The sequence below is a fragment of the Oncorhynchus mykiss genome, chromosome 16 (genome assembly GCF_057628025.1).
Source record: "Oncorhynchus mykiss isolate SJ-2025 chromosome 16, ASM5762802v1, whole genome shotgun sequence".
NCBI classification, from domain to species: Eukaryota; Metazoa; Chordata; class Actinopteri; order Salmoniformes; family Salmonidae; genus Oncorhynchus; species Oncorhynchus mykiss.
The window spans coordinates 27,293,788-27,312,675 of NC_143037.1; the positions used below are offsets into that span (position 1 = coordinate 27,293,788).

The 18,888-nt window shown below is 42.9% G+C and overlaps 1 protein-coding gene across 50 annotated transcripts in view; it reads left to right on the forward strand.

Moving 5' to 3' along the window:
- cmn (calymmin) overlaps nt 1–18,888 on the forward strand; it is a 70,161-nt gene that overhangs the window by 43,241 nt on the left and 8,032 nt on the right. For 19 of the 50 annotated variants that reach the window (XM_090202428.1, XM_090202431.1, XM_090202432.1 and 16 more), the window contains 12 exons: nt 3,987–4,040; nt 4,140–4,211; nt 4,550–4,597; nt 7,956–8,027; nt 8,573–8,647; nt 8,939–9,013; nt 9,248–9,325; nt 9,496–9,564; nt 9,721–9,786; nt 11,689–11,760; nt 11,907–11,945; nt 17,804–18,094. In XM_090202428.1, coding sequence (XP_090058554.1) covers nt 3,987–4,040; nt 4,140–4,211; nt 4,550–4,597; nt 7,956–8,027; nt 8,573–8,647; nt 8,939–9,013; nt 9,248–9,325; nt 9,496–9,564; nt 9,721–9,786; nt 11,689–11,760; nt 11,907–11,945; nt 17,804–18,094 — 1,011 coding nt within the window. The remainder of the gene's footprint in view (nt 1–3,986; nt 4,041–4,139; nt 4,212–4,549; nt 4,598–7,955; nt 8,028–8,572; nt 8,648–8,938; nt 9,014–9,247; nt 9,326–9,495; nt 9,565–9,720; nt 9,787–11,688; nt 11,761–11,906; nt 11,946–17,803; nt 18,095–18,888) is intronic. The other 31 variants (XM_090202433.1, XM_090202439.1, XM_090202438.1 and 28 more) reach the window with 3 other exon arrangements.

Below are 18,888 nucleotides of genomic sequence, written 5' to 3' on the forward strand. Positions count from 1 at the left end.
TAACGTTTTGCATTGTTGCCAAAAAGTTCAATTTTGGTTTCATCTGACCAGAGCACCTTCTTCCACATGTTTGGTGTGTCTCCCAGGTGGCTTGTGGCAAACTTTAAACAACACTTTTTATGGATATCTTTAAGAAATGGCTTTCTTCTTGCCACTCTTCCATAAAGGCCAGATTTGTGCAATATACGACTGTTTGTTGTCCTATGGACAGAGTCTCCCACCTCAGCTGTAGATCTCTGCAGTTCATCCAGAGTGATCATGGGCCTCTTGGCTGCATCTCTGATCAGTCTTCTCCTTGTATGAGCTGAAAGTTTAGAGGGACGGCCAGGTCTTGGTAGATTTGCAGTGGTCTGATACTCCTTCCATTTCAATATTATCGCTTGCACAGTGCTCCTTGGGATGTTTAAAGCTTGGGAAATCTTTTTGTATCCAAATCCGGCTTTAAACTTCTTCACAACAGTATCTCGGACCTGCCTGGTGTGTTCCTTGTTCTTCATGATGCTCTCTGCGCTTTTAACGGACCTCTGAGACTATCACAGTGCAGGTGCATTTATACGGAGACTTGATTACACACAGGTGGATTGTATTTATCATCATTAGTCATTTAGGTCAACATTGGATCATTCAGAGATCCTCACTGAACTTCTGGAGAGAGTTTGCTGCACTGAAAGCAAAGGGGCTGAATAATTTTGCACGCCCAATTTTTCAGTCTCACAGTCCCTGATGCTCAAGTACAACCCCACAGCATGATGCTGCCACCACCATGCTTCACATTAGGGATAGTTCCAAGTTTCCTCCAGACGCCACTCTTGGCTTTTATCAGACCAATTGAAAAAAAGAGAAAGACCAATTGAAAAAGAGAAACCAATTGTTTCTCATGGTCTGAGAGTCTTTAGGTTCCTTTTGGAAAACTCCAAGCGGGCTGCCGTGGCTTTTACTGAGGAGTGGCTTCCATCTGGCCACTCTACCATAAAAGCCTGATTGGTGGAGGGCTGCAGAGATGGTTGTCCTTCTGGAAGGTTCAGTGACCATCGGGTTCTTGACGAAGGACCTTCTCCCCCGATTGCTCAGTTTGGCCGGGGGGCCAGCTCTAGGAAGAGTCTTGGAGGCTCCAAACTTTGATGAGCATGGAAATTATGTAAACCATATCCCATGGCCGTCTCCGTCACCAGATCCCAACCCAATTGAACACTTATGGGAGATTCTAGAGCGGCGCCTGAGAGCGTTTTCCATCAACAAAACACAAAATTATGGAATTTCACTTGGAAGAATGGTGTCGAATTCCTCCAAAAAAAGATGTCATTCTGCACCCTGAATAAGGCAGTTAACCCACGGTTCCCCGGTAGGCCGTCATTGTAAATAAGAATTTGTTCTTCACTGTTAAATCAAGGTTAAATATTTGTTGAAAAATAGAATCTGTACCAAGGCGCATTGAAGCTGTTCTGGCTCGTGGTGGCCCAACGCCCTATTAAGACATTTTGTTGGTGTTTCCTTCGTTTTGGCAGTTACCTGTATGTCAGTGTACCTTTTTTATTGTTAACATTCTAAATGCATGTGTTTATATAATGTGTTGTATGCATGTCTGTTGATTACTGGTATGTATTTATCTCAATGTATTTATGTAATCATGCACGTATGCATGTAGTGTATGTGCCAGTATGTACAGTTGAAGTCGGAAGTTTACATACACCTTAGCCAAATATATTTAAAATAATTTTTCACAATTCCTGACATGTAACATCTTAGTAAAAATTCCCTGTCTTAGGTCAGTTAGAATCAGCACTTTATTTTAAGAATGTGAAATGTCAGAATAATAGTAGTGATTTATTTAAGCTTTTATGTCTTTCATCACATTCCCAGTGGGTCAGAAGTTCCTATACACTCAATTAATATTTGGTAGAATTGCCTTTGAAACGTTTTGGGTAGCCTTCCACAAGCTTCCCACTAAGGTGTGTGAATTTTGGCCCATTCCTCCTGACAGAGCTGGTGTAACTGAGTCAGGTTTATAGGCCTCCTTGCTCACACACGCTTTTTCAGTTTTGCCCACAAATTTTCTATAGGATTGAGGTCAGGGCTTTGATGGCCACTCCAATACCATAACTTTGTTGTCCTTAAGCCATTTTGCCACAACTTTGGAACTATGCTTGGGGTCATTGTCGATTTGGAAGACCCATTTGCGACCAAGCTTTAACTTCCTGACTAATGTCTTGAGATGTTTGCTTCAATATATCCACATTATTTTCCTGCCTCATGATGCCACCTATTTTGTGAAGTGCTCCAGTCCCTCTTGCAGCAAAGCACCCCCACAAGATGATGCTGCCACCCCGTGCTTCACGGTTGGGATGGTGATCTTCGGCTTGCAAGCCTCCCCCTTTTCCTCCAAACATAACAATGTTCATCATGGCCAAACAGTTCTATTTTTGGTTCATCAGACAGAGGACATTTCTACAAAAAGTACGATCTTTGTCCCCATGTCTGGCTTTTTTAAGGCAGTTTTGGAGCAATGGCTCCTTCTTTGCTGAGCGGCCTCTCAGGTTATGTCGATATAGGACTCGTTTTACTGTGGATATAGATACTTTGTACCTGTTTCCTCCAGCGTCTTCACAAGGTATTTTGCTGTTGTTCTGGGATTGATTTGCACATTTTGCATCAAAAAACGTTCATCTCTAGGAGACGGAACGCGTCTCCTTCCTGAGCGGTATGGCGGCTCCGTGGTCCCATGGTGTTTATACTTGCGTTCTATTGTTTGTACAGATGAACGTCGTACCTTCAGTCATTTGGAAATTGTTCCCAAGGATGAACCAGACTTGTGGAGGTCTACAATTGTTTTTTCTGAGGTCTTGGCTGATTTCTTTTGATTTTCCCATGATGTCAAGCAAAGTGGCACTGAGTTTGAAGGTAGGCCTTGAAATACATCCACAGGTACACCTCCAATTGACTCAGGCTAATTGACATAATTTATCAGAAGCTTCTAAAGCCATGACATAATTTTCTGGAATTTTCCAAGCTGTTTAAAGGCACAGTCAACTCGGTGTATGTAAACTTCTGACCCACTGGAATTGTTATACAGTGAATTATAAGTGAAATGATCTGTCTGTAAACAATTGTTGGAAAAATGACTTGTGTCTTGCACAAAGTAAATGTCCTAACCGACTTGCCAGAACTATAGTTTGTTCACATGAAATTTGTGGAGTGGTTGAAAAACAAGTTTTATTGACTCCAACCTAAGTATATGTAAAATTCAGACTTCAACTGTATGTTAATTATTAGATATTTCCTTTGTCTGTTTCTTACAGATATTTTCTTCACGTACAAGAAAATGCACTGTGACTATGCTATATTCTGCATCTATACACTTAGTATACAAAACATTAAGAACACCTGCTCTTTCCATGACATATATTGACCAGGTGAATCCAGGTGAAACCTATTATCTTTTATTTATGTCACTTGTTAAATCCACTTCAGTCAGTGTAGATGAAGGGGAGGAGACAGGTTAAAGAAGGATTTCTAAGCCTTGAGACAATTGCGACATGGATTGTGTACTTGTGCCATTCAGAGGGTGAATGGGTAAGACAAAATATTCAAGTGCCTTTGAACGGGGTATGGCAGTAGGTGCCAGGCGCACCGGTTTGTGTCAAAACACTGCTGGGTTTTTCACACTCAAGTTTCCCATGTGTATCAAGAATGGCCAAAGGACATCCAGCCACTTGATACAACTGTTGGAAGCATTGGAGTCAACATGGACCAGCATCCCTGTGGAGAGCTTTCAACACCTTGTGGAGTCCATGCCCCGATTAACTTGAGTCTGTTCTGCAACTTAATATTAGGAAAGTGTTCCTAATGTTTGGTATACTCAGTGTATGTACAGTGTTTTTTTTCTCTATCTACTGTATGTATTTATGCATGTACTGTATGTGCCAGTGTGTGTGTATTCTATGGGTTTGCATTTTGTTCTCTCTGAACTTTGTCTCAATCGCGCTCAGGAAATGGTGGAATCGCCAACGCACCTGATGTTGGCAAGTCAGTTGGTAAATACGGTGAGTGCCATACATTTCTCTAAATCACTGAGAATATGTCAATCTGAATTCTATCACTATTATTTTCTAATATATTCATTGCACTGCTTACACAAACAGGAAATGGTGGTCTACCCTATGGATCTCAGACTCTTGGATTGGGTGCCGAATCCAAATCCTCTGGAAAATACGGTAAATTTATCAATCAAATGTATTTAATGAAGCCCTTTTTACATCAGGAGTTGTTACAAATTGCTTTAAAGATAACCAGCCTAAAACCCCAAACATCAAGCAATGCAGAGGTTTTAGCTTCCCTAGAAAGCTGGAACCTAGGTAGAAACCTAGAGAGGAACCAGGCTTGCAGAGGTGTCCAGTTCTCTTCTGTCTGTAAGGGGGCAGGGGGTCAATGGTTGAACCAGTACTGGTTGAACCAGTAGGGCTAGTTTTTCTTTAAGGTGTTTAAGCCAGGCCTAGGCTTAATCTGTGTTAAGGAAACCGGACCCTAAAAACAGGATTTAATTCTGTTTCAGGCGGGCTAGGCACTGGAATGGGAGGGGATCCTGCACCTGGAAAATATGGTGAGCTACCTCATTTCTATCTGAAAAGGACCTCTATAATCCAGACAGACCTATGCAATATCTGATGAAATATAATAATAATGGATGTTCTCATGCATGGTATAGGCCTAGTAAATAAAAAAGGTCATTTCTTATAGTTCCAATGCAGCAGTTTATATCTCAATATCAAATCATTTATGTGTAACAATTAAGCACCTTACTGTGATTGTTTTCTATTAAAGTGGTCAACAAGAAACAAAAATAGCTTCTTAGCAAAGAGACATTTCTAGAAGAATTTTGCTAAGGGATGGATGATCGAAATTTACAGAATTGATACCTGATGGAAAATAGGGGAGGGTCATGCTTTTTACATTTCAGTCAAGGGGAGGGTTTAGAGTTTTTTTTCTTCCAAAATCTAGTCCAGGTTAGGGTCCTGTTATTTGTAATTGATGACATTTCAATATTTCTCTGTTTTAGAATTAGTTGCTTACTTGGATATATATCGAAGTGTTCCCAATGCCGCCCTTCATCTCTGATTCTCTGCTGGGCGCGCAATATCAAGTGCGCCTATAGCCTATTTAATGTGGTCTCAATCAAATGGTCCATAGCCTATAGGCAAGGAAGTGCAAGCTCGTAGAAGCACAGAGCAAAGTTATATTTCTAAGATAGCTGCCGGGATGGTGTAAGTAAAACCAGGCAGCATTACACACGGCAAAGGATATTCCAACCCTGAGCCCCGGCCTGCTCTTGCTGATCAAAAACTTTTTTGTGTGCTGCCTAACCAATGGTGTGACGTGTAGGCCTACGGTGGCAGTTCAGGAAGAGAGTCAAAGGCTTCTTCCAATTTTTATTTATTTGGCCTAGTCCAAAAAAATGCACTATCATGCGCGCAGACTAACCTATAGCCTTTGTTCTGTTCAGTTTGAGAAGGAGGTCGCAAATATTTTTTTATTTAACCCTTATTTAACTAGGCAAGTCAGTTTAGAATAAATTCTTATTTACAATGACTGCCTACCCTGGCCAAACCCGGACGACGCTGGGCCAATTGTGCATCGCCCCATGGGACCCCCAATCATGGCCGGAAGTGATACAGCCTGGATTCGGACCAGGGACTGTAGTGACGCCTCTTGCACTGAGATGCAGTGCCTTAGACCGCTGCATGGTGCAGGAGGACCGGAGATCAACTTTGATAGCTTGCTACTACTGTAGATTTAAAAATAGATTTTTATTAAAAACTGAGTGTACAAAACATTAGGAACTCTTTCCACGACATAGACTGACCATGTGAATCCAGGTGAAAGTCATAATCCCTTATTGATGACACCTTTTAAATCCACTTCAATCAGTGTAGATGAAGGGAGGAGACTTTTAAGCCTTGAGACAATTGAGACATGGATTGTGTGTGTGCCACTTAGTGGGTGATTGGGCAAGAAAACATTTTAAGTGCCCTTGAACGGGCTACGGTAGCAAGTGCCAGGCGCACCGGTTTATGTCAAGAACTGCAACGCTGCTGGGTTTTTCACACTCAACAGTTTCCCGTGCGTATGAAGAATGGTCCACCACCCAAAGAACATCCAGCCAACTTGATACAACTGTGGGAAGCATTGGAGTCGACATGCACCAGCATCCCTGTGGAGTCCATGCCCCGAATAATTGAGGCTGTTCTGAGGGCAAAAGGGGTGCAACTCAATATTAGGAAGGTGTTCCGAATATTTTGTACACTAGTGTTTTATCAGAGTTATTGACCTCACGGTAAGCCAGATTCAAGAAACTAACATTCTGGTGCTGACACTTGAAGCAGCAGCCGCCACACAATCAATCGGAAATGGACAGCTCATGGTGCTGAAAGTATGCAAATTCGAGTAGGCATAATTAATTTAAACCGTCTTAAATTAAAATTAACTTCACTAACAACAATGGGGCCTACCTCTGTGTGCTGTTAAGTTAAAACCAAGACTCGAATTGAGGGGGTATGAGAGGGTATGTCATAGACCTACCTTTTATTAGAGAAAATGGCAATGACAACAAAAGCACAGGCCTGCCCTTTGTTAGCTTAAGATTTTGAAGAAAATAAAACAGATCCGATTATATAACGTGTCCTATAATGCTTTGGTCCGTGATGCTTTATACTATAAACAAGCTGAAAATACTCGGGAAAGATGTGACTCAGATACGTAAGGGGATATTAATCTTCTATAGCCGAGGAGACAAACAATTTACTTTCCTTGGGAAGTAATCTAATTCTTTCACTATCAATTGATTAAGCTATTCACTTTCTGTACAATAGATGGTTTTAAGGGAAACACTTGTGACCTTCTCTTGTTGGGTTACAAATCACAGAAGAGTTAAGCAGTTAAAGCTGAAATGTTTCTGCTATCGTAGACCTGGGGTGGAACGGTGGGCCAACTTTTGAAAGTACCATGCTCAGATTCCTAATGATGTCTCACACAAGACCCTGATTTGGCATTGGAGAAATATGACAGATAGGCCTATGCGTTCATCTATCTGTCCATTCTTAGCCTGTAATTTCAGTAATTTGTGTGCTATTAAAAAAGGTTCTGCGAATATGTAAAATGACATAGAATTGCATGACATTTTTTATAAAAGGCAACTTTTTCTCAGACCTGGAAATACGATGATAGATTCATGCAATGCTTTAATTACAAAGGAGATGTTTCCACCCCTACTCTTGTCCACCGTGGTCTGCGTACCCACAACCTTCTGGCCCGCAAACCTGTGCTCTATCAAAATTCACACGTTGCCATGTAATGCTTACAGGACGAAAAACGGTTTCTAAAACGGCATATCTAAGGCTCTGGTCTGTTCAAAAAGTGAGGGTAAACAGTAGACATGGTGTCTGCTATTCACTTAGTTTTTATTATTATTTTAGGTATAGGGAAGGTTCACTCCGTTTCTCTTTCAAGCGATCAGGGAGGGTTTATTTCAAAAATATTTTGCTGAAGGGAGGGCCATCCATTTTCATTTCAAAGAGGTGTGATTTTCTCCATATAACCCTTATTATATAATACGTTCACTCCCTGAGTGTGGGGAGGGGAAAACTGAACATTTGCTGTTATTGTCATAGGTTTGGAACTCTTATTGGTCTACTAACTAATTTACCTCCTGATGATGTCACCAGGCAGGCCAAAACTCCATCCCACCAAAAGAGGCTGACATTTCAGCCGGCCTTTTCAAACCGCTCTTACACTAAAAGAGCTGTATTATTCCAACTTCATAGTGTTTTTGACTGCACTGGGCCTTTAATAACGTGAAATGGATGCAACAAATAATTAATTTCAGGCAACTTGGATCTACAAAATGCCTAGTTACAGGTCATTTCCTCCAATGGTGTAATGCAATGAAATCTCTCTCACCCTAGGATATGGTGCACCCTATGATGGGCAACGTCTTGGCCTAGGGGGTGATCCTGGGAAATCAGCTGGCAAGTATGGTAAATGCCTCTTTCACCTTTTATCACCACCATCCAACCACATCAAACCAGACCAGAGCTACACGCTCTCACCATTCAAACCCTCTTCTTACCAGTTCATTGCCAACGCTGTGGCCTATTTTATGCTCAGCAAGAAAGAGCAAGCTGCTTACCACCTTGAATATTAGTTTTTGTTTTTTAAAGCTCAAAATAAGTGACCAAAACTACATTGCTATTCCTGGGACTCGCATTGAGCTAGGCTACTCATAGGCCTACAAGAGCTATTATAAATAGAAAGAGGAGAGGTGAAGAGAGAGGCCAGTGGATCTGATGCCATCTGGAGATTCATGAATTATTCAAGATGGGAACAGTGAAGACAGCAGGATGTGTAAAATTAGGATCTGTCATTTGTAGGCCTACGCTGCCATGCTCTTCTTTTTTTGTTGCCTACAGTGCATTCGGAAGGTATTCAGACCCCTTGACTTTTTCCACATTTTTCTACGTGGTTCCCTCATTTCAGTGCCTCTCCGCCTCTTTCTCTCCCTTCCTCCCTCCTATTCGTGCAGGCTATGGAGAGATGCCATACGAGCCTCAGCCTCTTGGACTTGGCCCCGATTCTGGTAAATCGAATGGAAAATATGGTATGGCTGTCTTTGGCTTTTACTTCATGTTCTTTCGCTGCTTTCTTTACATATACCTTTCTTTACGTATGTATGCATTGCACTGGTGTTTATGTACCATGCTGTCTGCTGTTACTGTTGTGCTTCAAGTTTAAAGATAAAATATAGAAGTTTAGGTTTTTCTAAGCATACTGCACGTATGTATTGTGTTGTTCTTTATTTTGTGCTATTCTTTATGCCGCCATTGTCTAAGCAAGAGGTGTGCTAATAATGTATGCCCAATCAAACATACTTTGCTGGGGGTTTTTACAGGACAGGGTAGGTTGCCATACGAGCCTCACCCTCTTGGGCTCGGTCCAGATGCTGGAAAATCTGCAGGCAAATATGGTGAGACTCAGCAAACCTGGGGTGTATTAATATATTTTTTTAAACTTAGCAAAACATTTTGCACGTTTTGCAACGGAAAATGTTTTGCAACGAAAACAAGTTTCTACTTGACAAATTCATGTAGGTCCCTCTTCGTTTCGTTTGCCTCCATTATGTTCCTATTGAATACACCCCTTGCACCCTCCATCTTTCTGCCGTCTGACATGTCTATTTTCTCTGTGGTTGCCATGTTAGGGGGCGGTGCACCAGAATCCTATGCACCAGAACCTCTTGGCCTTGGTGGTGAAGGACAGAAATCTGCTGGGAAATATGGTGAGACTTTTGTCGTATTTCACATTGCTATTGTTTTTTCATTATTGTTCATTCTGTCATCTCTTCCTACCCATCTTAAAGCTACTCGCTGTAAAAGAGCTGCAATTTCTTTGTGAATCAAATACTTGACCAGTACTCTAGTCCTCACCTGTCCTGGCTTTTCTCCACAGGTAACCTTGGACCATACGAGCCACAGACCCTTGGATCAGTCACTGATGGCAAATCCACCGGACAATACGGTAGATACATCTCTTCTTTAAAGCCACACTTTCAAATTGTATATAGGCCCAATGAAAGGGTGACCATTTGCCTCTTGCTCTATGAAATGAATCAATAAGTGCTACATTGTCCGAACCCCCTTTTAATCTCATCTGCTCTCTTTTCTCTGTCATTAGAAAATCCTATGCCTTATGAGCCTTTGCCCCTCGAATCAGAGACTGTCGGAAAGTCATACGGTAACGGTAGGAGTGTAGTGGTGAATGGTAGATATTTGTTTTTGCTCAAAGATACAGTAGCCTGTTCCCAGATCTGTTTGTGCTGTCTTGTCAACTCTGTCACTCATTGACATGTTTGGCAATGACAACAACCATAGGAGTTTGCTATAGGCATATAGCACAAAAAGATGTTGGACCAGCCTAACATATCTCATGCATCTCCCAGTAGATCTGCCGCTTTCAAGGAGCGGGACACTAATCCGGGCGCTTTTAAGAAATCGCACTATGCCCTCAGATGAACCATCAAACAAGCAAAGCCTCAATACAGGATTAAGATTGAATCCCTACTACACCGGCTCTGACACTCATCGGATGTGGCAGGACTTGAAAACTATTAGACTACAAAGGGAAACCCAGACGCGAGCTGCCCAATGACACAAGCCTACCAGATGAGCGAAATGCCTTTTTATGCTCGCTTCGAGACAAGCAACACTGAAGCATGCACGAGAGCACCAGCTGTTCTGGATGACTGTGTGATGACGCTCTCGGTAGCCGATGTGATCAAGACCTTTAAACAGGTCAACATTCACAAAGCCGCAGGGCCAGATGGATTACCAGGACATGTACTCAAAACATGCCTGGACCAACTGGCAAGTGTCTTCACTGACATTTTCAACCTCTCCCTGACTGAGTCTGTAATACCTACATGTTTTAAGCAGACCACCATAGTCCCTGTGCTCAAGGAAGCAAAGGTAACCTGCCTAAATGATCACCGCCCGTAGCAATCACATTGGTAGCCATGAAGTGCTTTGAGAGGGTGGTTATGGAACACATCAACAGCATCCTCCCGGATACCCTAGACCCACTCCAATTCACGTACCGCCCCAACAGATCCACAGATGACGCAATCCCACTCCGCACTGCCCTTTCCCACCTGGACAAAAGGAACACCTATGTGAGAATGCTGTTCACTGACTACAGCTCAGCGCTCAACACCATAGTGCCCACGAAGCTCATCACTAAGCTAAGGACCCTGGAACAGTGGTAGGCCTGATCACCGACAACGATGAGACAGCCTTTAGGGAAGAGGTCAGAGAACTGGCAGTGTGGTGCCAGGACAACATCCTCTCCCTAAACGTGATCAAGACAAAGGAGTTGATCGTGGACTACAGGAAAAGACGGGCTGAACAGGCCCCCATTAACATCAACGGGGCTATAGTGGAGCGGGTCAAGAGTTTCAAGTTCCTTGGTGTTCACATCACCAACGAACTATCATGGTCCAAACACACCAAGACAGTTGTTAAGAGGGCACGACAACACCTTTTCCCCCTCAGGAGACTGAAAAGATTTGGCATGGGTCCCCAGATCCTCAAAGTTCTACAGCTGGACGATTGAGAGCATCCTGACCGGTTGCATCATTGCCTGTTATGGCAACTGCTTGGCCTCCGACCGAAGGCACTACAGAGCCACCCTAGTCATAGGCTGTTCTCAATGCTACCAACCGGCAAGCGGTACCGGAGCGCCAAATCTAGGACCAAAAGGCTCCTTATTAACGGCTTCTACCCCCAAGCCTGCTGAACAATTAATCAAATGGCCACCGAACTATTACATTGACACCTCCCCACCCCCTCCATTTGTTTTGTACACTGCTGCTACTCACCGTTTATTATCTATACATAGTCACTTCACCCCTACCTACATGTACAAATTACCTCAACTAACCTGTACCCCTGCACACTGACTCGGTACCAGTACCCCCTGTATATAGCCTAGTTATTGTTATGTTATTGTGTTACGTTTCAAAAATCTTGTTGAACTGCGCTATTGGTTAAGGGCTTGTAAGTAAGCATTTCACGGTAAGGTTTACACTTGTTGAATTCGGCGCATGTGACAAATAAAGTTTGATTTGATTTAATCTCCCCTTCTCAGAGAGAATAGGAGAAATAGCACCAGCACAACCTACTAGACTTGAAGAAGAGGGAAAATCTACTGACAAATATGGTATGAATTGTCTGGACATACATTGACTTAATTTATATCGTTTGTTTTCTGTGTTTGTCTGGACATGCATCAAAGTGAATTTATATGATTTGGTTTTCTGTATCCAAATGTATTTATTTAATCCCAATGTACTCTTTACATTTCAGGCAATGGGGGTTATATAAATGGACAAGTTCAGCCAGAAGGTAACGAAAGCACCCAGTTGTCTAGTTACTACACTTGCAAATCATGTAAAATTTTAATAGAACTTCAATAATCTCAACTTTCATTTGTCTATGCTCATACACTACAGAAACATAATTATAGTTACATCAGTAGTTCCAAACCCAGTATTAGGTGTCTGCTATAGCAACAACGTTCTTGTACATGACATGACCAAAAGTATGTGGACACCTGCTCGTCGAACATCTCATTCCAAAATCATGGGCATTAATATGGAGTTGGTCCCCCCTTTGCTGCTATAACAGCTTCCACTCTTCTGGGAAGGCTTTCCACTAGATCAGGTATTCCCAAACTGGGGTACACGCAATGCCATTGGGGGTATGCCAAATAAAAATGTGATTCATTTTAAAAATACATACAAACATAGTTTTTTCTTCACATTTTCAAACAGTCCATTTAGTAAGGCCCGCGTCCATAGAGACACATACCAGCTCTACTGGTAGTACTGCTACTACCAGCAGTACTACACCTGCACCTGTCGACAACACAAGTTGTACTGCTTCCATGAGCACATCCAATGCTAGCATCAGTAATTCTACATTTGTTGTTAGCCCAGCTAGCATGGACACTGACAGTTGTGAATCTGATGCAGCCGAAGAGCTACTGCCCCCTTACCTGGAAAATCACCGAACAGACAGGGACGTTGGACCATCGAAGAGGTGCAAGTGTGATGAGAACTACATTGATTTGGGGTTCACTTATATTGGGAGTAGTGCCGTTCCTCAGCCAATGTGTTATATGTGCAAAAGTATTATCTCACAACTCGATGAAACCTTCACTCGTACCAGACATTTATAGAAACAAAAAATGCCAATTTGAAAGATGTGCCACATTTAGTTTTTTGTGAGAATTAAGGTGATTTTCAAGTAGTAAGGCATGTATAAAAGCAACAGATACATTAATAAGAAGGGCCTAGAAGCGTCTTATATGGTGAGCTACCGAGTGACGAGGACAGGCAAGCCCCATACTATTGTGTTGGACTTAATTCTTCCTGCTGCCACAGATATGGATGGGACAATGCTTGGGGAAAAGGCCAAAGAAACTATACAGACAATGTCTCCATCAAACACTGTTTCACGACGCATCAGTGACATGGCAGGAGATGTTTTGAAACAATTACTGCTTCGTATACACGCCAGTGAATTCTATGCGTTACAGCTGGATGAGTCAACAGACGTGGCGGGCCTGGCACAGCTCCTGGTACATGTCCGTTATGTTTATGGGGGGGGGGTCAATTAAGGAAGACATCCTCTTCTGCAAACCACTGCAAACCAGAATAACAGGAGAGGATCTTTGTAAAGTACTGAACAGCTTTGTGACATCAAATGGACATTGGTGGTCAAGATGTGTTGGTATCTGTACTGATGGCACAAAAGCAGTGAGACATAGTGGAGTGGTAACGCGCGTGCAAGCAGTTGCTTCCGACGCCACTTGGGTACACTGCAGCATCCACAAGAGGCTCTTACTGCCAAGGGAATGCCTGACAGCTTGCAAGACGTTTTGGACACTCTTGTGAAAATGGTTAACTTTGTTAAAGCAAGGCCCCTGAACTCAATGCGTATTTTCTGTACTATGCAATGTGATGGGCTGCGACCATGTAACACTTTTACAACATACAGTAGTGTGCTGGTTATCAAGGGGCAAAGTATTGATTTTTTTTTTAATTGAGAGACTAGCTCTCTCTAGTTCTCTTTACTGACCAAAAGTTTCACTTGTCCGACCGCTTGCATGATGACGAGTTTCTCACACGGCTGTCCTACAGTGGCTTGCGAAAGTATTCACCCCCATTGGCATTTTTCCTATTTTGTTGCCTTACAACCTGGAATTAATATTTTTTTTTTTGGGGGGGGGGGGGGGGGGGGGGTGTTGTATCATTTCATTTGCACACAATGCCTACCACTTTGAAGATGCAAATATGTTTTGTGTGAAACAAACAAGAAATAAGACAAATAAAATGGAAAACTTTGAGAGTGCATAACTATTCACCTCCCCAAAGTCAATACTTTGTAGAGCCACCTTTTATAGCAATTACAGCTGCAAGTCTCTTGGGGTATGTCTCTATAAGCTTGGCACATCTAGTCACTGTGATTTTTGCCCATTATTCAAGGCAAAACTGCTCCTTCAAGTTGGATTGGTTCTGCTGGTGTACAGCAAACTTGAAGTCATGCCACATATTCTCAATTGGATTGAGGTCTGGGCTTTGACTAGGCCATTCCAAGACATTTAAATGTTTCCCCTTAAACCACTCGAGTGATGCTTTAGCAGTATGCTTAGAGTCGTTGTCCTGCTGGAAGGTGAACCTCTGTCCCAGTCTCAAATCTCTGGAAGACTGAAACAGGTTTCCCTCAAGAATTTCGCCATCCATCATTCCTGACCAGTTTCCCAGTCCCTGCCGAGGAAAAACATCCCCACCGCACGATGCTGCCACCACCATGCTTCACTGTGGGGATGGTGTTCTCGGAGTGATGCGGTGTTGGGTTTGCGCTAGGAATAGCGTTTTTCTTTTTACATTTTTTTTTTTATTTTAATTTTTTAATTTTACCCCTTTTTCTCCCCAATTTCGTAGTATCCAATTGTTGTAGTAGCTACTATCTTGTCTCATCGCTACAACTCCCGTACGGGCTCAGGAGAGACGAAGGTTGAAAGTCATGCGTCCTCCGATACACAACCAACCAAGCCGCTGCTTCTTTAACACAGCGCACATCCAACCCGGAAGCCAGCCGCACCAATGCGCCGGAGGAAACACCGTGCACCTGGCCACCTTGGTTAGCGTACACTGCGCCCAGCCCGCCACAGGAGTCGCTGGTGCGCGATGAGACAAGGACACCCCTACCGACCAAGCCCTCCCTAACCCGGGCGACGCTAGGCCAATTGTGCGTCGCCCCACAGACCTCCCGGTCGCGGCCGGTTACGACAGAGCCTGGGCGCGAACCCAGGGACTCTGATGGCACAGCTGGTGCTGCAGTACAGCGCCCTTAACCACCCAGGAGGCCGGAATAGCGTTTTTCTTGATGGCCAAAAAGCAAAATGTTTGTCTCATCTGACCAGCATGCCTTCTTCGATATGTTTGGGGAGTATCACACATGCCTTTAGGCGAACACCAAACACGTTTGCTTATTTTTTTCTTTAAGCAATGGCTTTTTTCTGGCCACTCTTCCATAAAGCCCAGCTCTGTGGAGTGTACGGCTTAAAGTGGTTCTATAGACAGATACTCCAATATCTGCTGTGGCGCTTTGCAGCTCCTTCAGGGTTATCTTTGGTCTCTGTGCTGCCTCTCTGATTAATGCCTTCCTGGCCTGATCCGTGAGTTTTGGTAGGCGGCCCTCTTGGCAGGTTTGTTGCCATATTCTTTCCATTTTTTAATAATGGATTTAACGGTGCTCTGTGGATGTTCAAAGTTAAGGATATTTTTTTTTTTAACGCAACCCTGATCTGTACTTCTCCACAACTTTGTCTCTGACCTGTTTGGAGAGCTCCTTGGTCTTCATGGTGCCGCTTGCTTGTTGGTACCTCTTGCTTAGTGGTGTTGCAGACTCTGGGGCCTTACAGAGCAGGTGTATATATACTGAGATCATGTGACAGATCATGTGACACTTAGATTGCACACAGGTGGACTTTATTGAACTAATTATGTGACTTCTGAAGGTGATTGGTTGCACCAGATCTTATTTAGGGGCTTCATAGCAAAGGGGGTGAATACATATGCAAGCACCACTTTTCAATTTTTTTATTTTTAGAATAAAATAAAAAAAAAATTAAAAATTCGCTTCACCAATTTGGACTATTTTGTGTATGTCCATGACATGAAATCCAAATAAAAATCCATTTAAATTACAGGTTGTAATGCAACAAAATAGGAAAAACGCCAAGTGGGATGAATTATTTTGCAAGGCACTGTATCTGGGTGATGTATTTTCTCGCCTGAATGATCTGAATCTAGAATTACAGGGACTCTCCACAACTATCTTCAATGTGCAGGACAAAATTGAGGCTTTGATTAAGAAGTTGGAGCTCTTCTCTGTCTACATTAACAAGGACAACACGCAGGTCTTTCCATCATTGTATGATTTTTTGTGTGCAAATTAACTTACGCTTACGGACAATTTCAAATGTGATATAGCGAAGCACCTGAATGAGTTGGGTGCGCAATTATGCAGGTACTTTCCTGAAACAGATGACACAAACTGGATTTGTTATCCATTTCATGCCCTGCCTCCAGTCCACTTACCGATATCTGAACAAGAGAGCCTCATCGAAATTGCAACAAGCGGTTTTGTGAAAATTGAATTTAATCAGAAGCCACTGCCAGATTTCTGGATTGGGCTGCGCTCAGAATATCCTGCCTTGGCAAATCGAGCTGTTAAGACACTGATGCCCTTTGCAACCACGTGAGACTCTCCAATACAACCCACATTGCAGAGTTATGAGCATCCTTTCAAGCACACCTTTTTCATTAACCTGTGGTGGGTTATTCACAATTTTCGATTAACAAATAAGGTTTCATATGTAAGATGGTTAAATAAAGAGCAAAATGATTGATTATTATTATATTATTATTTGTGCCCTGGTCCTATAAGAGCTCTTTGTCAGTTCCCACGAGCCGGGTTGTGACACAAACTCACACTCATTCTTATGTTTAATAAATGTATCGTATAGTTTGTGTGTGGCAGGCTTACAATGATGGAAAAAAAAAACTTTTGAGAGTGTGCTGACCCTGGTGCTGGTGGAGGTTTGAATGTTTGAAGGGGTACAGGACTATAAAAAGTTTGGGAACCACTGCACTAGATGTAGGAACATTGTTGCAGGGACTTGCTTCCATTCAGCCACAAGAGCATTAGTGAGGTCAGGCACTGATGTTGGGCGATTAGGCCTGGCTCACAGTCAGCATTTAAATTAATCCCAAAGGTGTTCGATCGGGTTGAGGTCAGGGCTCTGTGCATGCCAGTCAAGTTCTTCCACACCTATCTCGACAAACCATTTCTGTATGGACCTCGCTTTGTGCATTGGGGCATTGTCTTGCTGAAACAGGAAAGGGCCTTCCCTAAACTCTTTCCACAAAGTTGGAAGTACAGAATCGTCTAGAATGACATTGTAAGCTGTAGCGTTAAGATTTCCCTTTAATGGAACAAAGGGGCCTAGCCCAAGCTATGAAAAACAGCCCCAGACCATTATTGCTCCACCACCAAACTTTACAGTTTGTGTGCTGACTTCCAGAGGCAGTTTGGAACTCGGTAGTGAGTGTTGAAATCGAGGACAGACTATTTGTACGCGCTACATACTTCAGCATCAGGCGGTCCCATTCTGTGAGCTTGTGTGGCCTACCACTTCGGGGCTGAGACATTGTTGCTCCTAAACGTTTCCACTTTACAATAACAGCACTTACAGTTGACCGGGGCAGCTCTAGCAGGGCAGAAATTTGACGAACTGACTTGTTGGAAAGGTGGCATCCTATGACGGTGCCATGTTGAAAGTCACTGAACTCTAAAGTAAGACCATTCTGCTGCCAATGTTTATCTATGGGGATTGAATGGCTGTGTGCTCGATTTTATACACCTGTCAGCAACGGGTGTGGCTGAAATAGCCAAATCCACTAATTTGAAGGGGTGTCCACATACTTTAGTATATATAGCATATCTCCGTGTGTTTCATATTTTGTTCAGTGTCAGTCTTTGTGTTCATCCTGATTGTGCATCTCCTTTTGCATCTCCGTGTGCTATACAAACCCTCCCCTTCTTTCTCCCCTTCTTTCATCCCTCATTCATCCTGCCATGCCATCCACACCTCCTCTCTTCTATAAAATCCCTTAATTCTCTTTCCTCAGTTGTCTCCTTCCCCCCAGCTCCCACTCCTTGGCCCTCCATCTCCTATCCCCCCATCCCCTCATTTGTGCCCGTAGTGTCCTTCTTCCCCCCCGAGGCCCCTGCCGCAGCTGTTTCAGAGGCCCCACCCAAGCCTGTGGGCACTGCCAGCCTCTCCCTTGCATCTGCGCCCAGCACCCAAATGAAAGCCCCGCCACACGGGCCTGACACTGCGTTGCTTCAGCCACCGCACCAGATAAACATTCAGCAGCACCTCAAGCTGCACATTCACCCGCAGGGCAAATCATGGCGAGGTAAAAAGTACAGTCCAAGCAGACCCAGCTTATGTTCATTAGGGCACGCAATGCAAAAACGCTTTAAAACGGTTGGCAATTGATAATGGAAATGAGAGTTTCTTATTGGACAAGTCCCGGTAGAGTCCCTCCCTGTTTCAGTCGTTTTTTTCCCGTTAAATGCATATTGAACATGACCTAGTGCCAATGGAGTAAGAAGAGTGGAGCAAAGTTGAGTTCACATCACCACTTTGAGCAAGACACCATGAGCTTGATTGTATTTTGACTAAGGGATTATGGTAACCAGTCAGAAGTCAAATAGACCATAGACTGTATTGATAGGAGATTGGATCCTGGAAAGTAGAGTAGCAGTAAAGATAGAACAGCGTTGCACACCTGCTAGCTTCACATAGCTATTGCTTTGTGCTTTGTGCTTTGCTTTGCTACCCCTAAACTCACTTGTTTTTACCTTTTTTTTAATACAATATATCCTGATTTAAGTAGCCAGCCAACCTTTAGAAATAACAAATACAACCTTATGGAACAATCCTTGGATAGCTTTTCAGAATTCATTGATAAATTGGCCCACATGGAAAACTAAAAGCATAGAAACCATAAATGACTTGGTAATAGGAAATACATTTATTTCCATGATAGCTTTAAAAAGCAATTTTGGGTCGATCAATGTAGATCTTTTCAAATGCATATTTTATGTCACAAAATGTATATTTGAAATCTGGACATCAGAGCAATCTTGAGGGAATCTTATTTGAGTCAGAAAAGGATATTCATATTATAGGTAATCTATAGAAAAC